Genomic DNA, 20,922 nt, shown 5'->3' with positions numbered 1-20,922 from the left:
GATCGATATACTCTAATAGAACAGTCAGTAACTCTAATAAAATTATCAGGTAGCTGACTGTTCTATTAGAGTATATCGATCTTTTCTGTGACATGCATTTTGACAAGCAAGGATTTAAAGTCTGTGCTTCAAACACTTACTGCTTTTCCATAAAATGCAAAGTTATTAGAAATACATGGGAACTGAGGTAAAAATATTGAGCATAATTTGAGCATAATAGGTAAATATTGAGCATTAATTTAAGCATAATAGGTAAATTTTTGAGCAGTGCAGCATAGCATAATAGGTAAAATAATGAGCATAATCGGCGGGTCCCTAGTACTAGGTGCATTCCAGCATGTGGAAACTGCAAAGGCATTACATGCAAGGATGATTAAGAGACTCAGACCTGGATTTGGATTGGTTGATTTGCTGTTATAGTACACCTGGGCCATATTGCGTGTTTTGTGAGGTCATACATGTACTTTGTATGCATTACAAGCATCAAACCACTCTTTTCTTCTCTTTTCTTTTATCCTTTGTTCTGTAGGTTCTGTTGTTTTAGTTCTGTACGCAGGTGTAGGTATAGATGAAACCCTTTTAAAAGCTTAGAGTTACAGTGTGGTGGATGGGTGTGCAATTAAGGCCAGCTCTTCTGTCCTTTAAAAATTAGCATCAAACCACACCTTGATGAAATTGATGAAGAAAACCACACCCGCTCATTATTATTATTAATTGGTGTGAAATTATTTTATAACTTGACAATGTGTATTTCTTAAAGACAAGCTATGTCTAATGCGGGTAGACGAACTTCTAGCAGCTGTCATGGGTTCTCCTAGGGGAGTTGTGTTTAAATCTTTTGAGGAATTGTTTTACAAACATAATGGTAAAAAAAATTCTTGGTAAAGAATTTATACACAGATTATGTTAAAATTCCCTGCAGGGGCGGATCTAGAGGAGGGGCTATGGGGCTGAGCCCCCTTCACTTTATACTGTATAATCAATATGCTGAGGGTTATAATGAGCTTTTATCTTAGCATACTGTAGTTATGTTATAATGATGACTAATAGAACAAATACTTATTAGAACCCACCTTATATAATTATAACCATTTTTCCAGGTATTGTCACTGAATTTGTGTTATATTAAAGGTTATCCAACAAGGGCTCCAGATCACTGGGTTCAGCATTGGAGGTGTACAAGATCGAAATACTCTAATAGAGCAGTTACCTAACTACATTCAGGCTTCAGTAGATGATTCATATAAATTCCATATCTTAAAGATGTGTCTATATATACAATAAAGTGCATTGGTATATTTAAAAGACCTTCTACATACAATAAAGTGCATTGGTCTATTTAAAAGGCCTTCATTATACTGATTCATCTACTTAATTGCATATGGCAATACTTAATTCAAGTATACACATGCCACTGAAAATACTCTCACATTCCAGTTTCAATTACATTTTTATTCTAACATGCACCAGTTGTCGTGCAATTTTGTGAGAGGGAGTGGGTTGTTTGAACCTACCCAAACATTTTCATTGGCAAGTGCTGCAGAGCTATACCTAATCTAAAGAGCAGTACATAAATTGACACACTGTAGCCAATTATGGAGACCTTACATCTCTATCCTGGAAAGAGTTCAAAGGAGGGCAACAAAGTATATAATTAAATGACTATCACTCACCCTACAAAACTAGACTAATACAACTCGATTTACCCCCTTCAATGTACCAATAAGAATTGAGTGATTTACGTTTTTTCATAAAATCCTACAAAACTCCCTATCCCCATTTAGACATTAACAACTACATAATCAATGAAAGCATCAGTATCCACCAGATCATCATCATTATCAGGCAAGTTAGTCCATCATATTTCCACAACTAATTCAAATCATCATATTTATTTTTACCAACTACGTATACCAAGATTATGGAACTCTCTACCCTAGATTGACCTTAATCTACCTTATATTATAGTTACGTATATGACAATAAAAATGCAACTCACCCAATTTTTATGGCATCACTTTTTAAACAAGTTTATCTCTAATAAGACTTGTACATGCTGTCCCTGTACTAACAACACACACACCACTCTTTTTTACTCTATATCTATAATATTATGTAACTAAGTAGTATTTTTAATTAGGTAGTTAAGTATTTGTAATTAGCTACTGGCAATTCGTGCCTTTAGCTATCAGCCACCCTACTCCCAATCACCATTGTCAGTCTTGTAATCAACTATATTTGTACATGTATGGTGTGGTTGTAAAACTAATAAATATTTATAGGCAAATTTATATTGTGTGGAAATGTCTCTAAATTGCAGCATCTATTTCTCAAAAATGTCCTGGGGGATGTCCCAGACCTCAGCATGCATGAGAGATTAATACTTTGAGTTACCCCCTACCCTTGTCCCTGTATAGCTAGGGTGTAGAGTCAGTATACTAGTAAGATGAAATAACAACATAACTAATAAAAAAATATTATTGAATAGCTAACTGACTACCTAGCTATAGAGTTACATACTTTAGTTTAAATCACTAACAAGTATAGAAAATTGATTTGCAGCATGTTTAACATTACTGTACTACTCCATAAAAAAATTTAAGTACACCTTAAAATGATTATTGTTACACTTCGAATACACTGTCACATCATAAAATAATTTTAGTCTCACCATAAAATAACAAGTAAAATCAGTTACTTGACACCGTATTAGATCATAATGTTTACACTATTTTCTGAATGATTAGTAGAGCCTCACGCATTGTAGGTCTGTAATCTGATTTCTGGTTGGTACAACTGCAGACCAGCTGATAATAACGTTGAAATTGCTGTTCTACACGATCTCTTAGGGTATAAATGTTCCGGTAAGGATGAGTTGAAGTGAGAACCTCAAGGACAAGAATGCCAAAACTGTACACATCCATCTTTGGAGAGTGGAAATTGGGGTTAGCAACTTCAGGAGCAGCATAGAGGACCTGGAGTGGTTGTCTGTTGCTGTATTTTTGCAGTACCAAAGTCTCCTAGTTTGAGTAGCCACTTATCATTGGAGATAGCCCTCAACAGCACATTGGCACTGCTAACATCACGATGAATTACTGGACTATTTGGCAGACCGTGTAAGTAACATAGTGCCTGGGCAACATTGCAAAGGATTTGAGGTTTTTGGTAAACACTGATACGATTCTGACTGTAGGCATCTCTCAAATTGGTATCCATGAGTTCCATTAAGATCACCGGTTTACCATCCAGTGTAGCCCCCAAAAATGTGACGATGTTTTTATGCTGACAAATAACAGCTGTCACCATCTCTCGCCAAAACAGCTCTCTAGTTTGTGGAGAATCTATCACATCATGCAGACACTTGGCAGCAACAGTGTTGCCTCGAAATGTAGCTTTGTGGACAGTAGCCCAAGAACCTCTGCCAATCTCCTCCCCAATTATAAACTGATAATGTGAAACAACCCACTGGTGCATCCTACTGGAGGTCAGCGTACAACTTGCATTAGGCAGATGCTGTTCAATGAAGGATACGTGGTCTTGTAAGTGACAAGTTTTTGCTAGAACGTGTTCTGTTTTGTGTGCAACATCCTGTATTTGGCCTCCAAATGTCTCAATCTCCCTTTGCATTTTGCCAATTGTCGTATGGATATTGGCTAACTGGTCATCGTGGTCATCTTGGTCAGTCTGATGCTTTAAGTCTGTAAGAAGTTGAGTCGTCGTAGTAGGATTTCTTCTTAATGGCACCTCATCTTCCTTTTGGTATGCTGTTAATTATAACAGACACACAGAGTTTAATACAAACATAGGGTTGCATATGTAATACAATATACGTTGGTGCCTATATCAGATCTGAGGCATTGAAGAGTCAGCCTATAATAGCTATGTAGATATTTTAAAATGATTCTGAAATGAAGTAGGGATCCAAGTGATAAAAAATAGATAGCAATACATACAGCATTACACTTGTGACTGTTCTGTTATGGTAACTGCTGAATTAGAGCACCTCTAAAGTAATAAGGATATAAATTATGGTCATCGCGTTTGAGAGTAAATAGATTCTTAAGAGCTCAAATGCTATTAATCAACTGAGATTGTTAATGGGCGTGGTCTTGAACCTATTGTGAAGTTACAGGTGTACAGTACAATTTTTACAGTAGCGTAAACACTTTAATTTGTGGCATCTAAATATGCTGCTTAAGGAAATTGTTAATATGGGAAAATTAACACCTGGATATGGTTTTGCTGTACAATGACCAGCCTTATTGAAGATATAAAAGGAAAGACAAGATGCATAGGGCAGGCAGGCAAGCTTCATACATTATTCGACTGACTGCTCTATTAGAGTATGTCAATCTTGTATAATTTGTTTGCATTGTTTGGAAAGGGTGGGGGCATGTGCCCTCTGTTCCCCCCTGGATGTCACTGTAACTCCTCCCCCTTGAATCCACCACTGACTCCATAATGCATTGCACGAGGAACTACGTGCAAAACAGTTTGCATATGAAAGACATAATGCAATGTTCAGGATGATGCTAGCAGGTTGATTATACTATATAGGTCACTGATGTCACAGTGTCATCAACTTCTCTTCAGGACTCGGATTTTGTGGAGGACTGTGCAATTTGGTCAAGACATTGATTTTGTACTTGTTACTACTCACAGCAGACTGGGAAGCTGATGATAGAGATTTCATTGAGGGGACCAGTTGCATCAGAGTGGATCACCTGCAGCAAGTTTATATAGTTTGGCCGGACTACTTGAGGCACAGTTGTTAGTCAGGCTGGAACACTTGTGGTGGGGGACCACTTGCAGCATGACAGAAGATTGATTCACTCATGTCAGCAATGTTAAATAGCCTTGATTGGTCCACACTGAAACAGAGGCATAAAGTAAATCGATTATCCCTTTTTCACAAAATTGTTCACCACCAGTACAAATACCAAATTATTTCTTGCCACAATCCACCAACACCAGACAATATCACCCACTTACATTTATACTGCCAGCAGCTAATACCTCCAATTACCAATAGAGTTATTTTTACAGAACTGTTATGGAACAAACTACCCCCCTCGTCTAGCTGAATTATCAGAATTAACAGCATGAATATAAGCTAAATTGTATACATGGTTGATTAATTGCCTATTTAGTTAGAATGATATAGTATTAACTGCATGGGTGCCTGGTTTTTAGAAGTAGCATAACATCAACTTGTTTCCCCTACAAAAATGGCGGACGTATATATCAGAGTAGTGATTGTTTTATTAGAGCATTTTGAATGTATGACTGTGCAGTTGTGATAGTGAGTGTATAAATATTCCATATTCTGCAAGCATGGCGTTCAATGGTAGAGGATTTTACACTGTAATGGGTTGGCCTTGGTGTAAGATTTTTGGCAGATCATTAGTATCTTATTGTATATAATAAGAGTATATAGTGATTACATGCATGTTTCATTAGAACATTTGTACCTTTTAGATACAGTATGCCAGTGGACAGCCCTCTTCACACTGAATATGCTCCAAATATCTTTTCTCACAAACCTGTCCCCTTAAAAGCACTGAAACAAAAGCAAGACCATTTAAAAAGAGCTATGAAGAGAAGCCAATTGAAAGTTGATAAACAAGCTGCTATAATAAGTCTAGACAATTGAAAGCTGACAAACTAGCTGCTAAGTTGAAAGAGAGTGCTGTTTAGTGCTGCCACGATATATCGATAGTATTGATATATCAAGGTGGTGATATGGCCAATCAGCTACATCAATGTATTCATGATAATTATAGTATAATGATGTGGGGGAGGCCAGACATATGTTATGTGTTGATGGTTTAGTGGTGGACACATGCCAACTCTAAAGTAAACTGTGAGGTTTTAAGGTTGTATGAAGTACCAGCCACTAATTTCAACTGTATAACACTTTTACTGTGTACATCCACCTTAAATTTAAACTTACGATGAGGAGTATGCACTGTATATGTTTGTCTTGCAAATGTTACAGTTAGTTCTACATCATGATATACATTCACAACGTGATATAAACCTTGGTGATATATGATATAGAGTTTTTCGCTTAGTGATGTCTAGCACGTGTACTAGTAGTATTGAAATGCAGTGTGATTTAGATGAAGAATTTGAATGTAATACAGATGAAGTAGAAATGCAAGCATCCGCTCACTCTCAGACTGAAGACGATACAACTGAAAGTTCCATTCAAACACCACCTAAAATCCATTTTGCAGATAAAGCAACTTAAACTGATTTACCACTATTCAGTATTAGTGATATTAAAGGAGACAACAACAAAACTAAGTTTTACACAGGATTACCATCTTGGAAAGTTGTTTGCATGTGTTTTCTCTTTTATACACCTTCACACCAAGACAAAATGGCAACACAAAACTTATTCTCAAAGATGAATTTCTATTGGTAATGATGAGACTCCAGTTAGGCTTGTTTTTTGAACCACTTTAATATTGCCATGTTAACAGCTACTTCAATTTTCTCTGATTGGATCAATCTCACGGCTGTCCATCTGAAGTTTCTCATCAAGTGGCCTCCTCAGGAGATAATAGAATCCAAAATGCCACAGCTATTTAAAGAAACTTAACCTGGTGCTCTTTGTATAATCGATTGTTCCGAGATATTCATTGAAAGACCACTTTCATTTCAAGCACGAGCCAAAACATATTCAAACTATAAAAAACACGATACAGTTAAATTTCCATATGCTGTGACTCTTGCCGGAACAATTTCGTATGCGTCAGACGTGTGGGGAGAATGTGTTTTAGACAAGTTCTTAACACAGCAGAGTGGATTTTTGAAACTTATAGATCCAGGTGACACCATACTTGCTGACAGAGGATTTGATATAGGTGATGATGTTTGACTGCATGGAACTAGGCTGATAATTCCAGCATTCACAAAAGGTAAAATGCAATTTTCACAGCAGGAGGTGGAAGTCCCATTTATGTAGAAAGAGTTGTCGGGGAAATGAAAAATAAGCACACGATACTTCAAGACACCATACCTATGAACTATTTAAAACACAAAGCAGATACAGAATTAGCCAATGTAAATAAAATATTAATAACATGTGCAGCTCTCACCAATTTGTCATCATCTGTCGTATCAACATTTAGAAAATGATATGTATAGAATGCTTTGATGTTTCAATTAATTTGAAGTTAATTATTTACTAAGAAACTTGACCACAAGTCTCTTAGCAGTAAGAGACTTGTGGTTACCAAACAAACAAACAATCACATGTGACTACAAATTCACTAGCCAAAACAAAAAGTTCAAAGTGAGTCAGTAACCTAGGCAAGTAGTAGTTAAAGTTTATAGTTATGTTACTTGCATTACCAAAGTCCATTTTGGGAACCATCACAGGTTGAGCAAGCACTGTACCACTAGACACTTTGGCATCAGTATCAGTATCCATTTTAGGTTGACCAGACACAGTATCACTAGGATTAAGAGACACTTTGTCTTCAGTTTCACTATCCTCCATTTTTGTGTTCTTATTCATCAGTCCTTGATTAAGAACATTAGAAGACAACTCCTTCAGCTTGTCAGAAGATCTTTTGTATACCCGGACACCTCCTGCTGATCTATGGCCCGTCCTCACCATTATAGTGGCTTCATCTACCTGTGCTTCATATAACCGTGTAGTAGTAGTAGTAGTAGTAGCACACAGAGAATGATTGGTAAAATATCCAGGAATTCCTGCTGTTTTATAAGCTTAGGAACAACTTGTGCTAATTTTCAGTGGCCTAATGGGGCTTTCTTAAACCAACACTTTCCTACAGGATTTTGTAAAGGAGCAAGGTAAAAGGCACCATCGGGTCGATCTCTGGGACAATGTGAGTTGTACAGCTTGTAAAGTCGTACAGCTTGTAAAGTTGTACCAAGCATCTTTTAGGATTTTCTTTGTTCACATGGTGTATCACTTCCTTTGAAACACACTTACGATTATGCAAGCCAGCTTGGTTAGTCTTGGAAATATCTTCTTTATAATGCAGATATGGAGAGCACTCAGGTCGATTTACCAGCTTGATTTGTGATGGGTTATGACATAACCTTCTGTGCTCTTCACCGGACCTTAGTACACAACAAAACCCTATCATGTACACTGATGTATTAGATAAAACTTCCGGTGTATGGTCACCAAGCAAGCCATTTTCCCACAACATCACTTCCATTTCAATAGTTATAACATTAGCTTTCTTCTTATCTACATAATTTCCTGTAGCATTAAGTCATTTAAGTTCACCATCGAGAACTGCTCAAACTTCTGCAAACTCAAATTGTTCAAATATATTTACATCTTGGCCAGCTTCCTGCAAAGCTCTCTGTACAGCACAACATGCCTGGTACAAACTGTCAGGACTGTAATAGCTCCCATTAGATTTGTGCACTTCTAATATAAACCTCTGAAGCCAAAACACAACATCTGTTATTTTCATTTTAGTTATGTCACTGTGCAATTGGCGGCCAGTTTCAGCAGGTAAGATATTTTCTGCATGGCATACAGACTACTGTCGCCAAAGGTTTAGTGCCCAACTTGTATTTCCTTGCGTTTTTTTAGGCACACGGGATTGCTTTACACTTTTAACATCCATCGGAGAAAAGGGTACTCCAAACCAGCCTGTTGAACACGCTGAGCTGCAACTATCAAGTTCTTGTAGTTCTATTACGTCGCCTTCATCAAGTCGTGAAGATACCCTCGCCACAAACTGCTGCTGCTGAGATGCTTCAAATTGTTGCGATGCTTCTAATAACAACCTATCATGTTCTCCGTCTTCAATCTTCATAATAGCTTCTTCAGTACCTGTCGCTCTTTCTACGAGTACTGGTCCTTCAACATAATCTTCAAAGTTAGCACTCTCCACCACAGACGGATCAAACTTAAACCCAGAAAGCGCTCTCTGGAGCACAGCGGGACTAACTACGGGTCGTTTTCGCTCCATTTTCTAAAACATTAAGACACTCCAACCAGCACCTTCGAAGTATAAATGCCTCGGAGTCGGTGTTAGAACGACACAATAAAAACCTCGGCTCCGCCTCAGTTTTGATTGCATCATTTTAACACCTCCTCCTCAGACGTTTATACTTCAAAGATGCTAGTTTGGAGCATCTTACTATAACTCACTGTACAGTTGCTATGTACATGTATCATACATATGTACGTATACAATATTATTCATTAATGGCAACACTTTTACATTGTTCACTACAGTACCAGTTTCCATATGTTTACATGTTAATTGGACACACTTAAAATGAAACCACTCACCAAAGGGGAATGTATTATTGTCACAGGCAATCATTTTACCAAATTCACTGTGCTAGTAGACAGAATTAGTAAAGTAGAATGTTATATGCATGTATCCTAGAGTAAAACCGTTGTTTAGTGGCCACCTCTTAAAGACCACCTTTTTACAAAGACCCACCTCTGAACAAAGACCACATTGTAATTAGATTCTAAAGATAGTTGAGGCATATTTGATGATAGACCACTTCGTGGTCACCTTTTATAAAGACTACGTCTTTACATAGTAATATTCAAACATGTATTTCATGACTCATACAAAGGGGTCACCCATATTTTTGTCCACACATCACTCAAGTCATCTACCATCATCGCTTAGTTTGTACCAGAATGGGACTCATAATAATGCAAGTGATATGTAGCTAGTCACTACAACCTATACTGTTTCAATAAGAAAGAGGTCTCATAAGGAGATGATGACCATAAGAACCTAGCTTATTCTAGCTGACCTAAATAGCTGTTTTGATAAAGTCATGAAATAGATGTTTCTTTGACCTATATAGATGTTTCTCTCCTTGATGTTTCCCTCAGCATATTTCACAGATTCAAGCTTAAAAGTAACTCTATAAAATGTTCTTCACTTCATCGTTAATAACACTGCCAGGAATGGATGACTTTCATAATAACAAAAGTTGCCTCTAGCAACCTGAATTTTACAATATTTGTAGGGGTAAATGTCTATAGTAACATCTCTAAATTTTAAAAGAATAGCATATACACGGTACCGCCCAATCGCAACATCGCACTCGCCCGAACACACAACTTTGCTTGAGATTTTTTACTAATTAATGGACGTGGCATTTGTTTCGCTTGTGAGACAATGTGGCAGCTGTTTCATTCACAAGAATTGCAAGCGAAATAGTTGCCACACCACATAATCAGCGATTTTTAAAACCTCGAGCAAAGTTGTGTGTGCGAGCAAGTGTGACGTTGCACTTGGGTGGTACCGTAGGTCATGAGATACAACGTTTTAAAAGTTTGTCATTTTTCCCAGAGGAGGTTGGTCACGTGTCATCATTCATCTCGTGATCTCAAAGGAACGGTTCTTCACACCTCTTAATACTCTAAAGGACGGATTGTATATCCATACCAGAGCGTCCCAGTGATATTACAAGCCTTCTCAGTACAATGCGCTGCTTTCCTAGCTGTTAAACAAGCCTTAACACATAGAACAATGCTTGGTTGCATAATTTCGCATCATATGATTATGACGCGTGACCAACCTCCTCTGCGTTTTTCCATACATTGTCTACATATGAGAGGGGGCAACAGTTGCCCCTGCTGGGAAATCACATAAATTATGTGTGGGAAAACAACAAATTCAATTAATGTCATTTCTCAATTTAACATCATTTGTAGGTGTGAATCTCACAATTAGCCTCTCCAAATTTTAAAACGACAGAGTATATACGTAGATCACGATCAGATACGACATTTTGAAATTTGTAGTTTTCCATGCATTATCCATGTGATTGCTCAGAAGGGGCAACTGTTATCTCCTCCCACAGATAATGTATGGGAAATCTGCAAACTTTAAAATGTCACATCTCATGACCTATATAAGCTATCCTATTAAAAATTGAAGACGTTACTTTTGACATTCACACCTACAAAAAATGTAAAATTCAGGTTGCTAGGGGCAATGGTTTAAAATTCCTTATTATAAAATTCATCTATTGTTGAAAATAATGACTGCACTAGACGTTTATGTGAGACCCAGCATTTATTTTTGTTATGATGCTATATATCCTGGCGACTAAATGGGACCAGGTGCTTATACGAGACTGTGACCTGCCATAACTCAAGGCAATATGATATATTACTATTACTGATTTTAAAAAGCGATCTGGGCGGGCACTAGTCTATGCCCAGACCCACCCACCCCTCCCCCCCTCCCATCACTAAGTGGTTGGTTTTTTTTTCATCTTCCGTCACAAGCTTACCAGTAACTGACATGCATCCCAAATCACTTTTTGTACGCTACTTGCAAGTGCACACAACATTCAACTCGTTTGTGAATCGTGGTAATAATACAATGATTTCTTGCGTGTTACAAGCAATGAATAAAACGATGTGCTAAAAAAGGGTACGCCTGAATCCCCAGGGATTCCCCCCGTATAGACACTATGCCTTCACCAAACAAAAATGTTAGATACACAATTCTATATTTAGCCTACACTACTCTTGTGATAGTGCATTTTTCGAACCTAAAAGACAAGTGACCCACTCAAAAGTGACTTTAATAGAGTGGCAACTAAAGTGATATGCGATGACACTGCAAACCTACTGCCTATGAGGTGATAAAGTGTTAAATGGACCAACTTTATGTTCCAAAGTTAATCATACTGGATCTTCATACAGTGCAGTGGCATGCCAGTTTAAACTTTTTAAGCCTAGAGCTAGACTCCTTGCTAGATATAACGTTTTCTCTATTCGCATAATTGATCAATGGAATGCTCTACCCCCTGAAGTGATTAACTCTCAATCAATTTCTGAATTCAAGAGGAAGCTTGACCTATTTTGGTCAGAAACTGGACATGGACACAATTAAAGGCCAATGGCCTACCAATGTATTTAATTTGTGTTGATTTTTGTCCATTAAATATAATAATCCATCCCAAAAACACCTTCACTGTAAAAAAAAGGCGCGTCCAATAAACTACCAGTACCTGTAACCCTATGTAAAAAACAGCTCAGTAAAGTAACTGGTAACTTAAAGAGCTGATATCTGGAGCAGCCAAGAATACAACTAATACAATTACTAAAGTTTTAATCCATGCAACAACACCTGGCTGTAAAGCAGATGCATGTACAATTATACATGAAAGTAAAAGTAACTGGCAACTGAAACAACTCATATCTGAAGCAGCAAGAAAGAATGTTCATTATTATACAACTAATTCAAAATTTAAACATTGAACCTTTAACATTCAGCTGTGTTCTATTTTCACTCTTGCTGCATCCTTAAGTAATTTCTTTTAATTCTATAATTGGCTGGTAATTTGGTCACCTTTTTTGTTCTATTAAATATACTGACTATTAAAAAAGGCGCATAAATTACCAGCCAATTAAAGAATTAAAAGAAATTACTTACATGGTAAATGCTTCAGACACCTTATGCTCAAAAGTAAACTTCCAAGTGTCTAATTAGTTCACAGTTGCTATACACACAGCGACATATTATCACAGCGGCATATTATCAAGAGTCCTTAATAAGAGTACATTACTGACTCTTAATTGTTATTATCATAATATTATAACCATTGTTTTGTACTCAGTCTGTGATCACAGCTTCAGGATTGGAGCAGCAGAGAAAGGAATGGGGCACTCAATCATCAAGACTCGGGGAGATGGAATAGTATTGCCATGGACAATGCTGGTACTAACCCCTCAAGGGTGTCACAGTGCAGTATAGATGCAACCAGTGTATAAGACCAGAGCCTCGACCATCACCTTTTGACTGAATTTTTATACTTGATGAAGCAATTAAAACTAAAAAGTTGTAGTACTTATACTTTCCTCAGGAAGCACACTCCCAGACTCCCTGCCTGTTCAGCAGAATAATAGGATAGAGCCTTACTACCACTTTCACTTTTACTCTGCAGGTGCTCCAGATGTATCAGCAACATAATAATACAATAACTGTAGTTAATGCTAGTTAATACCCCTACGCAGAGCTATAGGGGTGCAATACTATCAGTAGTTCTTCTCGCAGTTCTTTGCCCGGCCATCACCAACTGCTGTCAAAACATTAGTCTTCTCCCCCAGACCCTTCCTCAAACGCGCTTATCACACAAAAATAACTTAATTAGTTTAGCAGTGCACAAATAATTCTTGACAGCTTATACTATTAAAGTACACGTACCGCATTGTTGAACCATGGCATACCACCAGAATCCAGCGACAACTATCACGTGATCTATTTAGGGGAATCTCGAGGAAAGTCCCTGATCACCTCAAGCGGACACATGTGATACGCGGTTTTAAATTGAATTCCATGTCTTCAAGAAACTCGCCCTTTGTGAGAAACTACAATGCTTGAGCAACGCTTAAAGAAGTAGGAGTCTAGAATACTGAGGTACTCAATGATTATATGCCGGTATTGGAGGCTAACGAAATGAGGAGTGAAGTTTACCCCAGTGTATAAAGTGCCATATCGCCCGCAATCGCCACAAACTGATTAACTGTGAGGGTTTTTGGGTCGGTTTTTGGACCTGTGCAGAGCTGACAACTTTTATTGCTACTAAGACTAAGTAGCAGCAAATGCTGGTATTACCTCATGGTGAGATTGTCGACAAGGTGTACAGACCAACTGCCACCTGCCAATTACATCAGCAGAAGTCCAGGAACTTTGGCTGCAGGTTGAAGAAGTAACTAGCGAATGTAATGTGAATAATATTTGTATATACTCATTCACACTGCATACTGGTCTAAATGACTAAATAGATGTACAGTGAAACCTGTCTAATCAGGTCTCTGTGTAGTCTTTTAAATCCCCAAATGTGTCGTTTGTGTTAAATTCCCACCTTTCAGTTTTTACAGGTAATCTGGTCATAGCATGTGGTTCACCCACTAGCAGTAGCAGTTGGATATGGTCATGGTACATGACATAACTTGTGACCAGGCAGAAGCTGAGTGTGATGAATTTCAGGTCAGTTTATATATAGAGGAATTGTACCAGCTATTGTGTTCTTTTTGTAGTTCTCAGTTGTCAAGTATACATGGACTGTAGTGACATATCAAGGGTGCTGTAAATTTTCCAGGTCAGTCTACATACTAAGGAGTGTACAGTTTATTATCTCAGGTATGTTTTCTGAATTTCCAGGATCAGGTGTACATACTGTTGTGGTGCGACCAAACTTTAATACCCCGGTCAGATTACATGTGGTGCATAGTGATATTTTGCAGTACCCAAGTTTTAGGAATATTGTAAATAATACCCACTTGTTGGTTTTCGTAGGCCATCTGGTTGTAGCAGTTCAGCCAGTAGCAGTTGAATGTGGTCTTGCATAACTTGGAACCATACAGGAACTCAGATCAAAGAGAGTGTCATAAATTCAAGTTAGTTAACATACAGAGGAATTATCTGGACACCTATTATCCAGACACCTCTATTATTCAGACACCTCTATTATCCAGATACCTTCATTTCAAAAACCTCTATTATCTGGGCACCTCCATTGTCTGCACAGCCTAAATTATTTATGTGTCTTGTAGTTTATTGACCATAATGAAGTTTGCAGTTGAAAGCTGTTTGATGGCTTGTTTATTCTACTAATGATAACTACCACTTGGTTGCTAGGTGATAATGCATTTTTACAGCTAGGGGAGGGACCATGAATGCTCTGTAGTGACTTTAATTCTGCACACTAAACTGCACAGCACTAACTGATAGTAATAAGATTACTTCGCTTTAGTAGTTTAAGACATTTCTGATACAGTAGTATGTACCAGACTGCCCAGATAAGAGAGGTTCCATTGTACTCAGATTGTAGGTACATTGTATTTGATGCCTACTTGTCACTCTGTAGTTAAGCCATGAGGATCCACCAGCCTGGCATATTAATTTTTTGTACATTCTCTTTTACTTCAGTGCCTGCTTGTTAGGGAATTGGTCTCTTGTGTCGTCAGATATCAACCAAGTTCATTTGGTGCTGGAGGTTAACGAAAGTGATTAGATCAAGGATTAGATCAATATCGACACACACTTATTCACGGTGTCAATGCAATGGGTATTTTAGACGTATGTGTGAGCAGTGCCAATTCACCGAGACCCATCAGGTGAACTTCTAGTAGCTCAAATTCCAGTATTATCTCATGGCAGGATTGTTGACAAGGTGTACAAACCGAACACCAAATAACCGTGGCTCTGTTATCATTTGTGATCTCAGATATTTCCAGATTACACTGACGTTGTGGTGGGACCAAAGTAATATCAAGGTCAACAGTGAGATTCATCCAGCTTGGTAAGATCTTAGCATTATTGTTTATGATCTCTTGATTTTCCAGGATGAGACATGCAGTTATGATGGAAATAAACTAATTCATAGGTTAATTACTACGTCACTATCGCATTTTTATAGTCAGAATTTTATTGTTAATATCACAAACAATTAATGTGATGTATTTGGGGCGAGCCTGAGCGAGCCCCACTCAGATCGGTAGGCAATGTTGGTTGTACGAGCATCGCGTGTCCAGAAATTTACTTTACAAACGCGGAAAGCCCAACACTGGGTGGTCAAATGGTGGTTGTACGAGCGTTGCGTGTCCAAAAATTTACTTTACAAACACGGAAAGCCCAACACTGGGTGGTCAAATGGTGGTTGTACGAGCGTTGCGTGTCCAAAAATTTACTTTACAAACACGGAAAGCCCCACACTGGGTGGTCAAATGGTGGTTGTACAAGCATCGCGTGTCCAAAAATTTACTTTACAACAAACACGGAAAGCCCCTCACTGGGTGGTCAAATGGTGGTTGTACGAGCGTCCCGTGTCCAAAAATTTACTTTACAAACACGGAAAGTCACAGCAAGTAGTTTCACGTGTTGTTAATGAGCAGCTGCACAACGTGCTGCATTATGGCCAGCAACGACGACACCACTAGACAAGATAGACTAAGGAGGAGAAGGGAAAGGGACCAATTAAGAAGAGAGATGGAGACTGCTGAAGAAAGAGATGCAAGGTTTAGGCCAATGAAACTTGATTAGCAGTTTCGCATCATCACCCGCATGCTTTTGATACACCCGCATGGGATTTCATTATTGGAATTTCAGATTGAAATACTCTAATAGAGCAGTCACTTTTACTCTAATCAAGCAATCAGCTATACTCTAATGGAAAAATCATTTGCTATATGGATTAGTAATGAACTTTAGCTATTTAATGCAAGAGTAATCAATGTAGATCTCACTCTTTTTGGCAGAAATCTTCATGTTTGGGATGTGTGTTGTGCTTTTGGAAAATAATGAATAATGAATAATAACCGCCCGCCCTCATCAAATTTTCAAAAATCTGAGCGAGAAACTGGTAATTAAGTTTCATTGGCCTTAGCCATATAAACGGGGGAACTAATTAGCTACACGTTAGTGAAATTTTATATTTCGTTGTATATAGATTGGCCAGACGTAGAGATTATGACAGACGTAGACGTGCTGCTATGAGGCCAGAGCAACAACAGCAGCAGAGGGAAAGGCGTCAAACTTCAAGTCAACAGGATAGCAGTGTAGAAAGGAATGATGCACTCCGCAGGAGAAGGGAGAATTACAGAGTAAGGCGTGCAACGGAAACAGATGAAGAAAGACAAACAAGGTGTGCAAATAATGCAAACAGTTTGGCATTTTGTACACCATAGTAATTGACTTATGTCAATTCTATATAATTTTAGGTTAGCTATGCGTATAGAGAATATGAAACTAGACGACGTCTAGATGCATCGATGATCCATGGCAGAGATATACAAGAAGGTCTCCTGGCGGATGCTGCCCAGTCATCTCCACCAATAGATATTCGCTTTACAGTTGACAATCCTGACATAATTCACAGAGTGCAGGAATTCCATAGAAGTTTTGCGACACTACAGAATATATTGTGTAATGTCTGCTTAGAGCGATTCCCCACCATCACAACCAATACTATACCAACAGAAATATGTCACCGCTGCAATATTGATAAAGAAACACCAAAATTGTTTTCTGTAGAAAATAACATGGATCCAGGTCCAGTACCACATGAACTATCTGTTAGTTCCATTAATGTTGTAAAAGCACATTTCCACCTCATGGTGTTAAATACAGTCTTTGCCAGTGCAGCACTTCCACAAAATTAATTTACCTTTTAGTAGTAATATAGAACTGTTGATAGGTGTTGATAGTAGTAAGATGTGACGTGTTTATACAGTAGAAGTCATCTTTTAATGACACACATTTCTGTACATAGACACTTTTCTAGACTGGTTACTTTATACCTAGAGTTTATAATGTGGTTAATACAGAATGTCTGTGTGTAGGGTTTGACTCAATGCAAAGAAATGTTGATTTCTCCGATAATTCCAATCATGTCCATCTATCGCCTTCCTTATGGACAATATGGCTATAGTGGACATATACTCAATCTTCCACAAGACGTTACGTCATTTGTTAACAGTTTACCTAGGTCTCCAGCAACACTCAATGTAATTGTTGTTAGAAGAGATGGAGTGAATGAAACTCACAGAGACTTTAGAGTATGAAGGGCAGTTGTACTTAGAGCTTTGCATTGGCTTATTGCAAACAACAGGTATTATAATGATGTAACAATTGACACTAACACATTAGAAATGCTACCAATTGATGGTCACCTAACTAACTTTTCATCAGTAAATCTATCTTCAAATGATGAGTCAGAAGTTTCATCAGATAATGATGATCAAGTGTGGATCTTGTTTGGATTTCAAGTTTTTGCAGCTATTTCATTGATATAAAAGTATCACACTTCACTTTTCAGTGCTGATCACTATAAAGCTTCAATATATCAGCTCAGGCTCGCCCCCACATGCTTTAGCATCAGTCTAGTTTGTTATGTAACATGTATATTAAGTGACAAGCATGATGAAAGCCACAATGGGAGTGGTTAGGGTGGGTAATGCTATGTAGCTAACAAGCTGGCTTGAGCTCTATTAGTGTTGTTCCAGTTCTCAGTACTGGAACTAAAATAATTCCAGTTTCTGCCCTTTTTATTCCAGTTCCAGTTCTAGAACTAGAGCTGGAACTGGAACAATAATTTTGCTTTTCTTAAGACTGGAACTGGAACTAGAACTATAATTTTACTTTCTTCAAGACTGGAACTAGAACTAGAACTATAAAGAAATTTTATCAAGTACTGGAACTAATACTGGAACTGGAATTGGTTATAACCATACAGCTTTTGCCAATGAGATTTTATGTTCTTATAAGACCAGAATTTATCTGCAGACAAAAGCACTTAATGTAGTATATAACTTCATAAAAGATGTATGTATTACAACCATGTATCAGCGTTGAAACCGGGTCGGGTCATCTGGGTCATCCAGGTCACATTTTCTCCGGGTCATCCGGGTCTGACCCGGTTTACAATTTATCCAGGTCTGACCCGGATTGGATCACGTGAGAAACGAAATTGTTCGTTTGATGACGTGGAAACTTATAAACGCTATCGCGTAGCTCTTTCGTGAGCCACGCCCACTTACCGCATTATCAACATACGCTCAGCCACGCTCATTTGTTAGTAAGTGTAGTATGTAGCACGAAATTGAGGGTATCTATGGTGAGGAATAGCTATTGTCAGTAGGTGAAGACTTTTTTTTTTTTTTTTTTGGTTTTCAACCTACAGCTAGCCTGAAGTTGCAATATTTACTCAACACGAATCGAACGCTCAAAATGTAGACTCGTTCGCTCGCTCGAGACTACCCGAAACACGTCTCGGTTTTAATTAATCCGAGTCAATCCGGGTCAAATCCGGGTCAGTGGGTCATCCGGGTCAGCAGTAGTGACCCGGTTTCAACGTTGCCATGTATACATCAATGTGCTAAAAACTGCTTGAAACAACTGACTAGCTATAATATTAGAACAGAATGCAAAATGCTGGCTCAGTCACATGTTATGTCTGGTTCAGTGTTTGATAATTACATGTAGCTACAAGTCTTTTAGTACCACCGTATAGAGTGTTAGGGTTATAGTTGTTAGTGTAATAATGCTGATAACTACTATACAGCATTGGCTACATACTATACAGTATTAGCTACATATATGAAACAAGTAAACCTGTAGCATATTAGCTTATATAACTTAATAGTGAGTCTCCATATTTCATTATGGGCTTTTGGTAATACTTAAGTTAAAATAAGTGTTGTTCTAGAATATCAAGTAAATGTCATGGCTCCTGAACTGGAACTAGAACTGTAATTCTAAAAATTATGGTTCCAGAACTGGAACTAGAACCGTAATTCTAAAGATCATGGTTTCAGAACTGGAACTAGAACTGTAATTCTAAAGGTCATGGTTCCAGAACTAGAACTAGAACTGTAATTTTAAAGATTATGGTTCCAAAACTGGAACTAGAACTGTAATAACTAGCTGATACTGGAACAACACTAAGCTCTATCAGAAGCTTGACAAGCAGACAAGTCACAAATGTTAAGCAAGTTCAATACACCATGTGTGGTGTGACACAAGAAACATGCTTGAAACACCTTCTCTAGTGGCTATATGTTCTTCAAGCTTTCACACCTTATTTATAAGACATCTGCCAATTATCAACTCTCGCATGAGGCGTGGCACTAAATGGAGTTTTCTGCTTAAAATGCCTTCCCTAGGGAACTTACGGTTCTGCACGCTTTCACAACTTGTTTATCAGACAATAGGGCTTGTGTCCACATCGTGTCTTTAAAAGTTATTGTAGGGATTAGAGGTTTGATTGAAGAAAATACGCGTATGGACAAACCAGAATTAGATGATGTCAGTGCTATACGGACTGTACAAACACGGCTATGTTGACTGGTATAACGTGACGGCAAGTATAACATAAGGTAGAGAAATAAAGTGTAAATACACCTATTTTTATATATTTTTGTGAGGTTGCAAGACAATAATGACGATGATGACTACTCCTAAGGATTTTTTTACACGTAACACAATACAAATCTATTGAGAGATGTTGCATAATCCAGGGCTAATATTGCAAAACCGTGCCTACACGTAAATAACTCACAGTAGTGGCTGCGCGTCTTTTAATTGGGCGTGCATATCGTAGTTTCTTGGCCGCGCGACTCACTACCGTGAGTCTTGATAATAATAATTTTTTCTTACTTTGTCAGTCAGTCAGACGATCTGTCACAAGCTTACAAATTCTGCTAACAGGAGAGGTGTAGAGCTGGGATTTCGTGCCAATACATGGTGTTTGAATTTCGCCGGCTGAAATGAGCGAGCGCATCATACTATGCCAGTGTGCTAGGACTGCAGCACAGACTGTGGCACTGTATTTGTACTAAAATATTCACAGTATAGTTCTACTGGATTGTGGGCGAATTTGTTGGAGTACATTTGTGGCACGTGCGATGATGCTCGACGAAAATATTTCCATGGATAAGTGATAACTGATAGCAATCAGTAATGAAGTAGTTTTGTAGCTAGTTACATAAGCTGTAATAATACAATACTGTATGTTGGCTAGCCCATCATTGGGTCATTAGCCTTTTGTGCAATTATGAACAATGTTGAGTGTTTTGTGGGGATGCCTACCCCCACCACCACCACCTTCTGGCTAGCTACGCCCCTGGAGACCGCTTTTTATCTTTTCTCCAGCGGGAAAAAAGGGCATAGGGTCTCTCAGTACTAGTCTCGCGTGGCCAGACCACTTTTTTTCTTAGTACAATTGGAATATCTCAGTACTCAGTACAATTGGGATATGACTCACAGAAGTTGGTCATCGCTGTCCTTGTCTCTTGTTTTGCCTTAGTCCTGCCATCTATACATCTGATTTCAAGTAGGCACTTCTCCACTAAAAAAATGCTGGCATCAAATCGTCTTGTCAAAGTAGCTGATCTGCCCGAGGATCTACCGGCGCTTATCGAGTAAGTTC

General features: G+C 38.2%; 1 protein-coding gene across 1 annotated transcript; it reads right to left on the bottom strand.

Annotated features, from left to right (window-relative positions):
* Positions 1–2,540: 2,540 nt before the first annotated feature.
* On the bottom strand, positions 2,541–20,919 carry LOC136261718 (seven transmembrane domain-containing tyrosine-protein kinase 1-like). The gene is made up of 2 exons (XM_066055764.1): positions 20,758–20,919; positions 2,541–3,764 (listed from the first exon to the last, which is right to left on the bottom strand). Exons 1-2 carry the CDS (start codon positions 20,768–20,770, stop codon positions 2,956–2,958), a joined length of 822 nt encoding a protein of 273 aa, XP_065911836.1. The 5' UTR covers positions 20,771–20,919; the 3' UTR covers positions 2,541–2,955.
* Positions 20,920–20,922: the final 3 nt, after the last annotated feature.

The sequence above is a fragment of the Dysidea avara genome, chromosome 7, assembly GCF_963678975.1.
Source record: "Dysidea avara chromosome 7, odDysAvar1.4, whole genome shotgun sequence".
Lineage (NCBI taxonomy): Eukaryota > Metazoa > Porifera > Demospongiae > Dictyoceratida > Dysideidae > Dysidea > Dysidea avara.
This window is presented reverse-complemented; position numbering and strand designations above follow the sequence as displayed.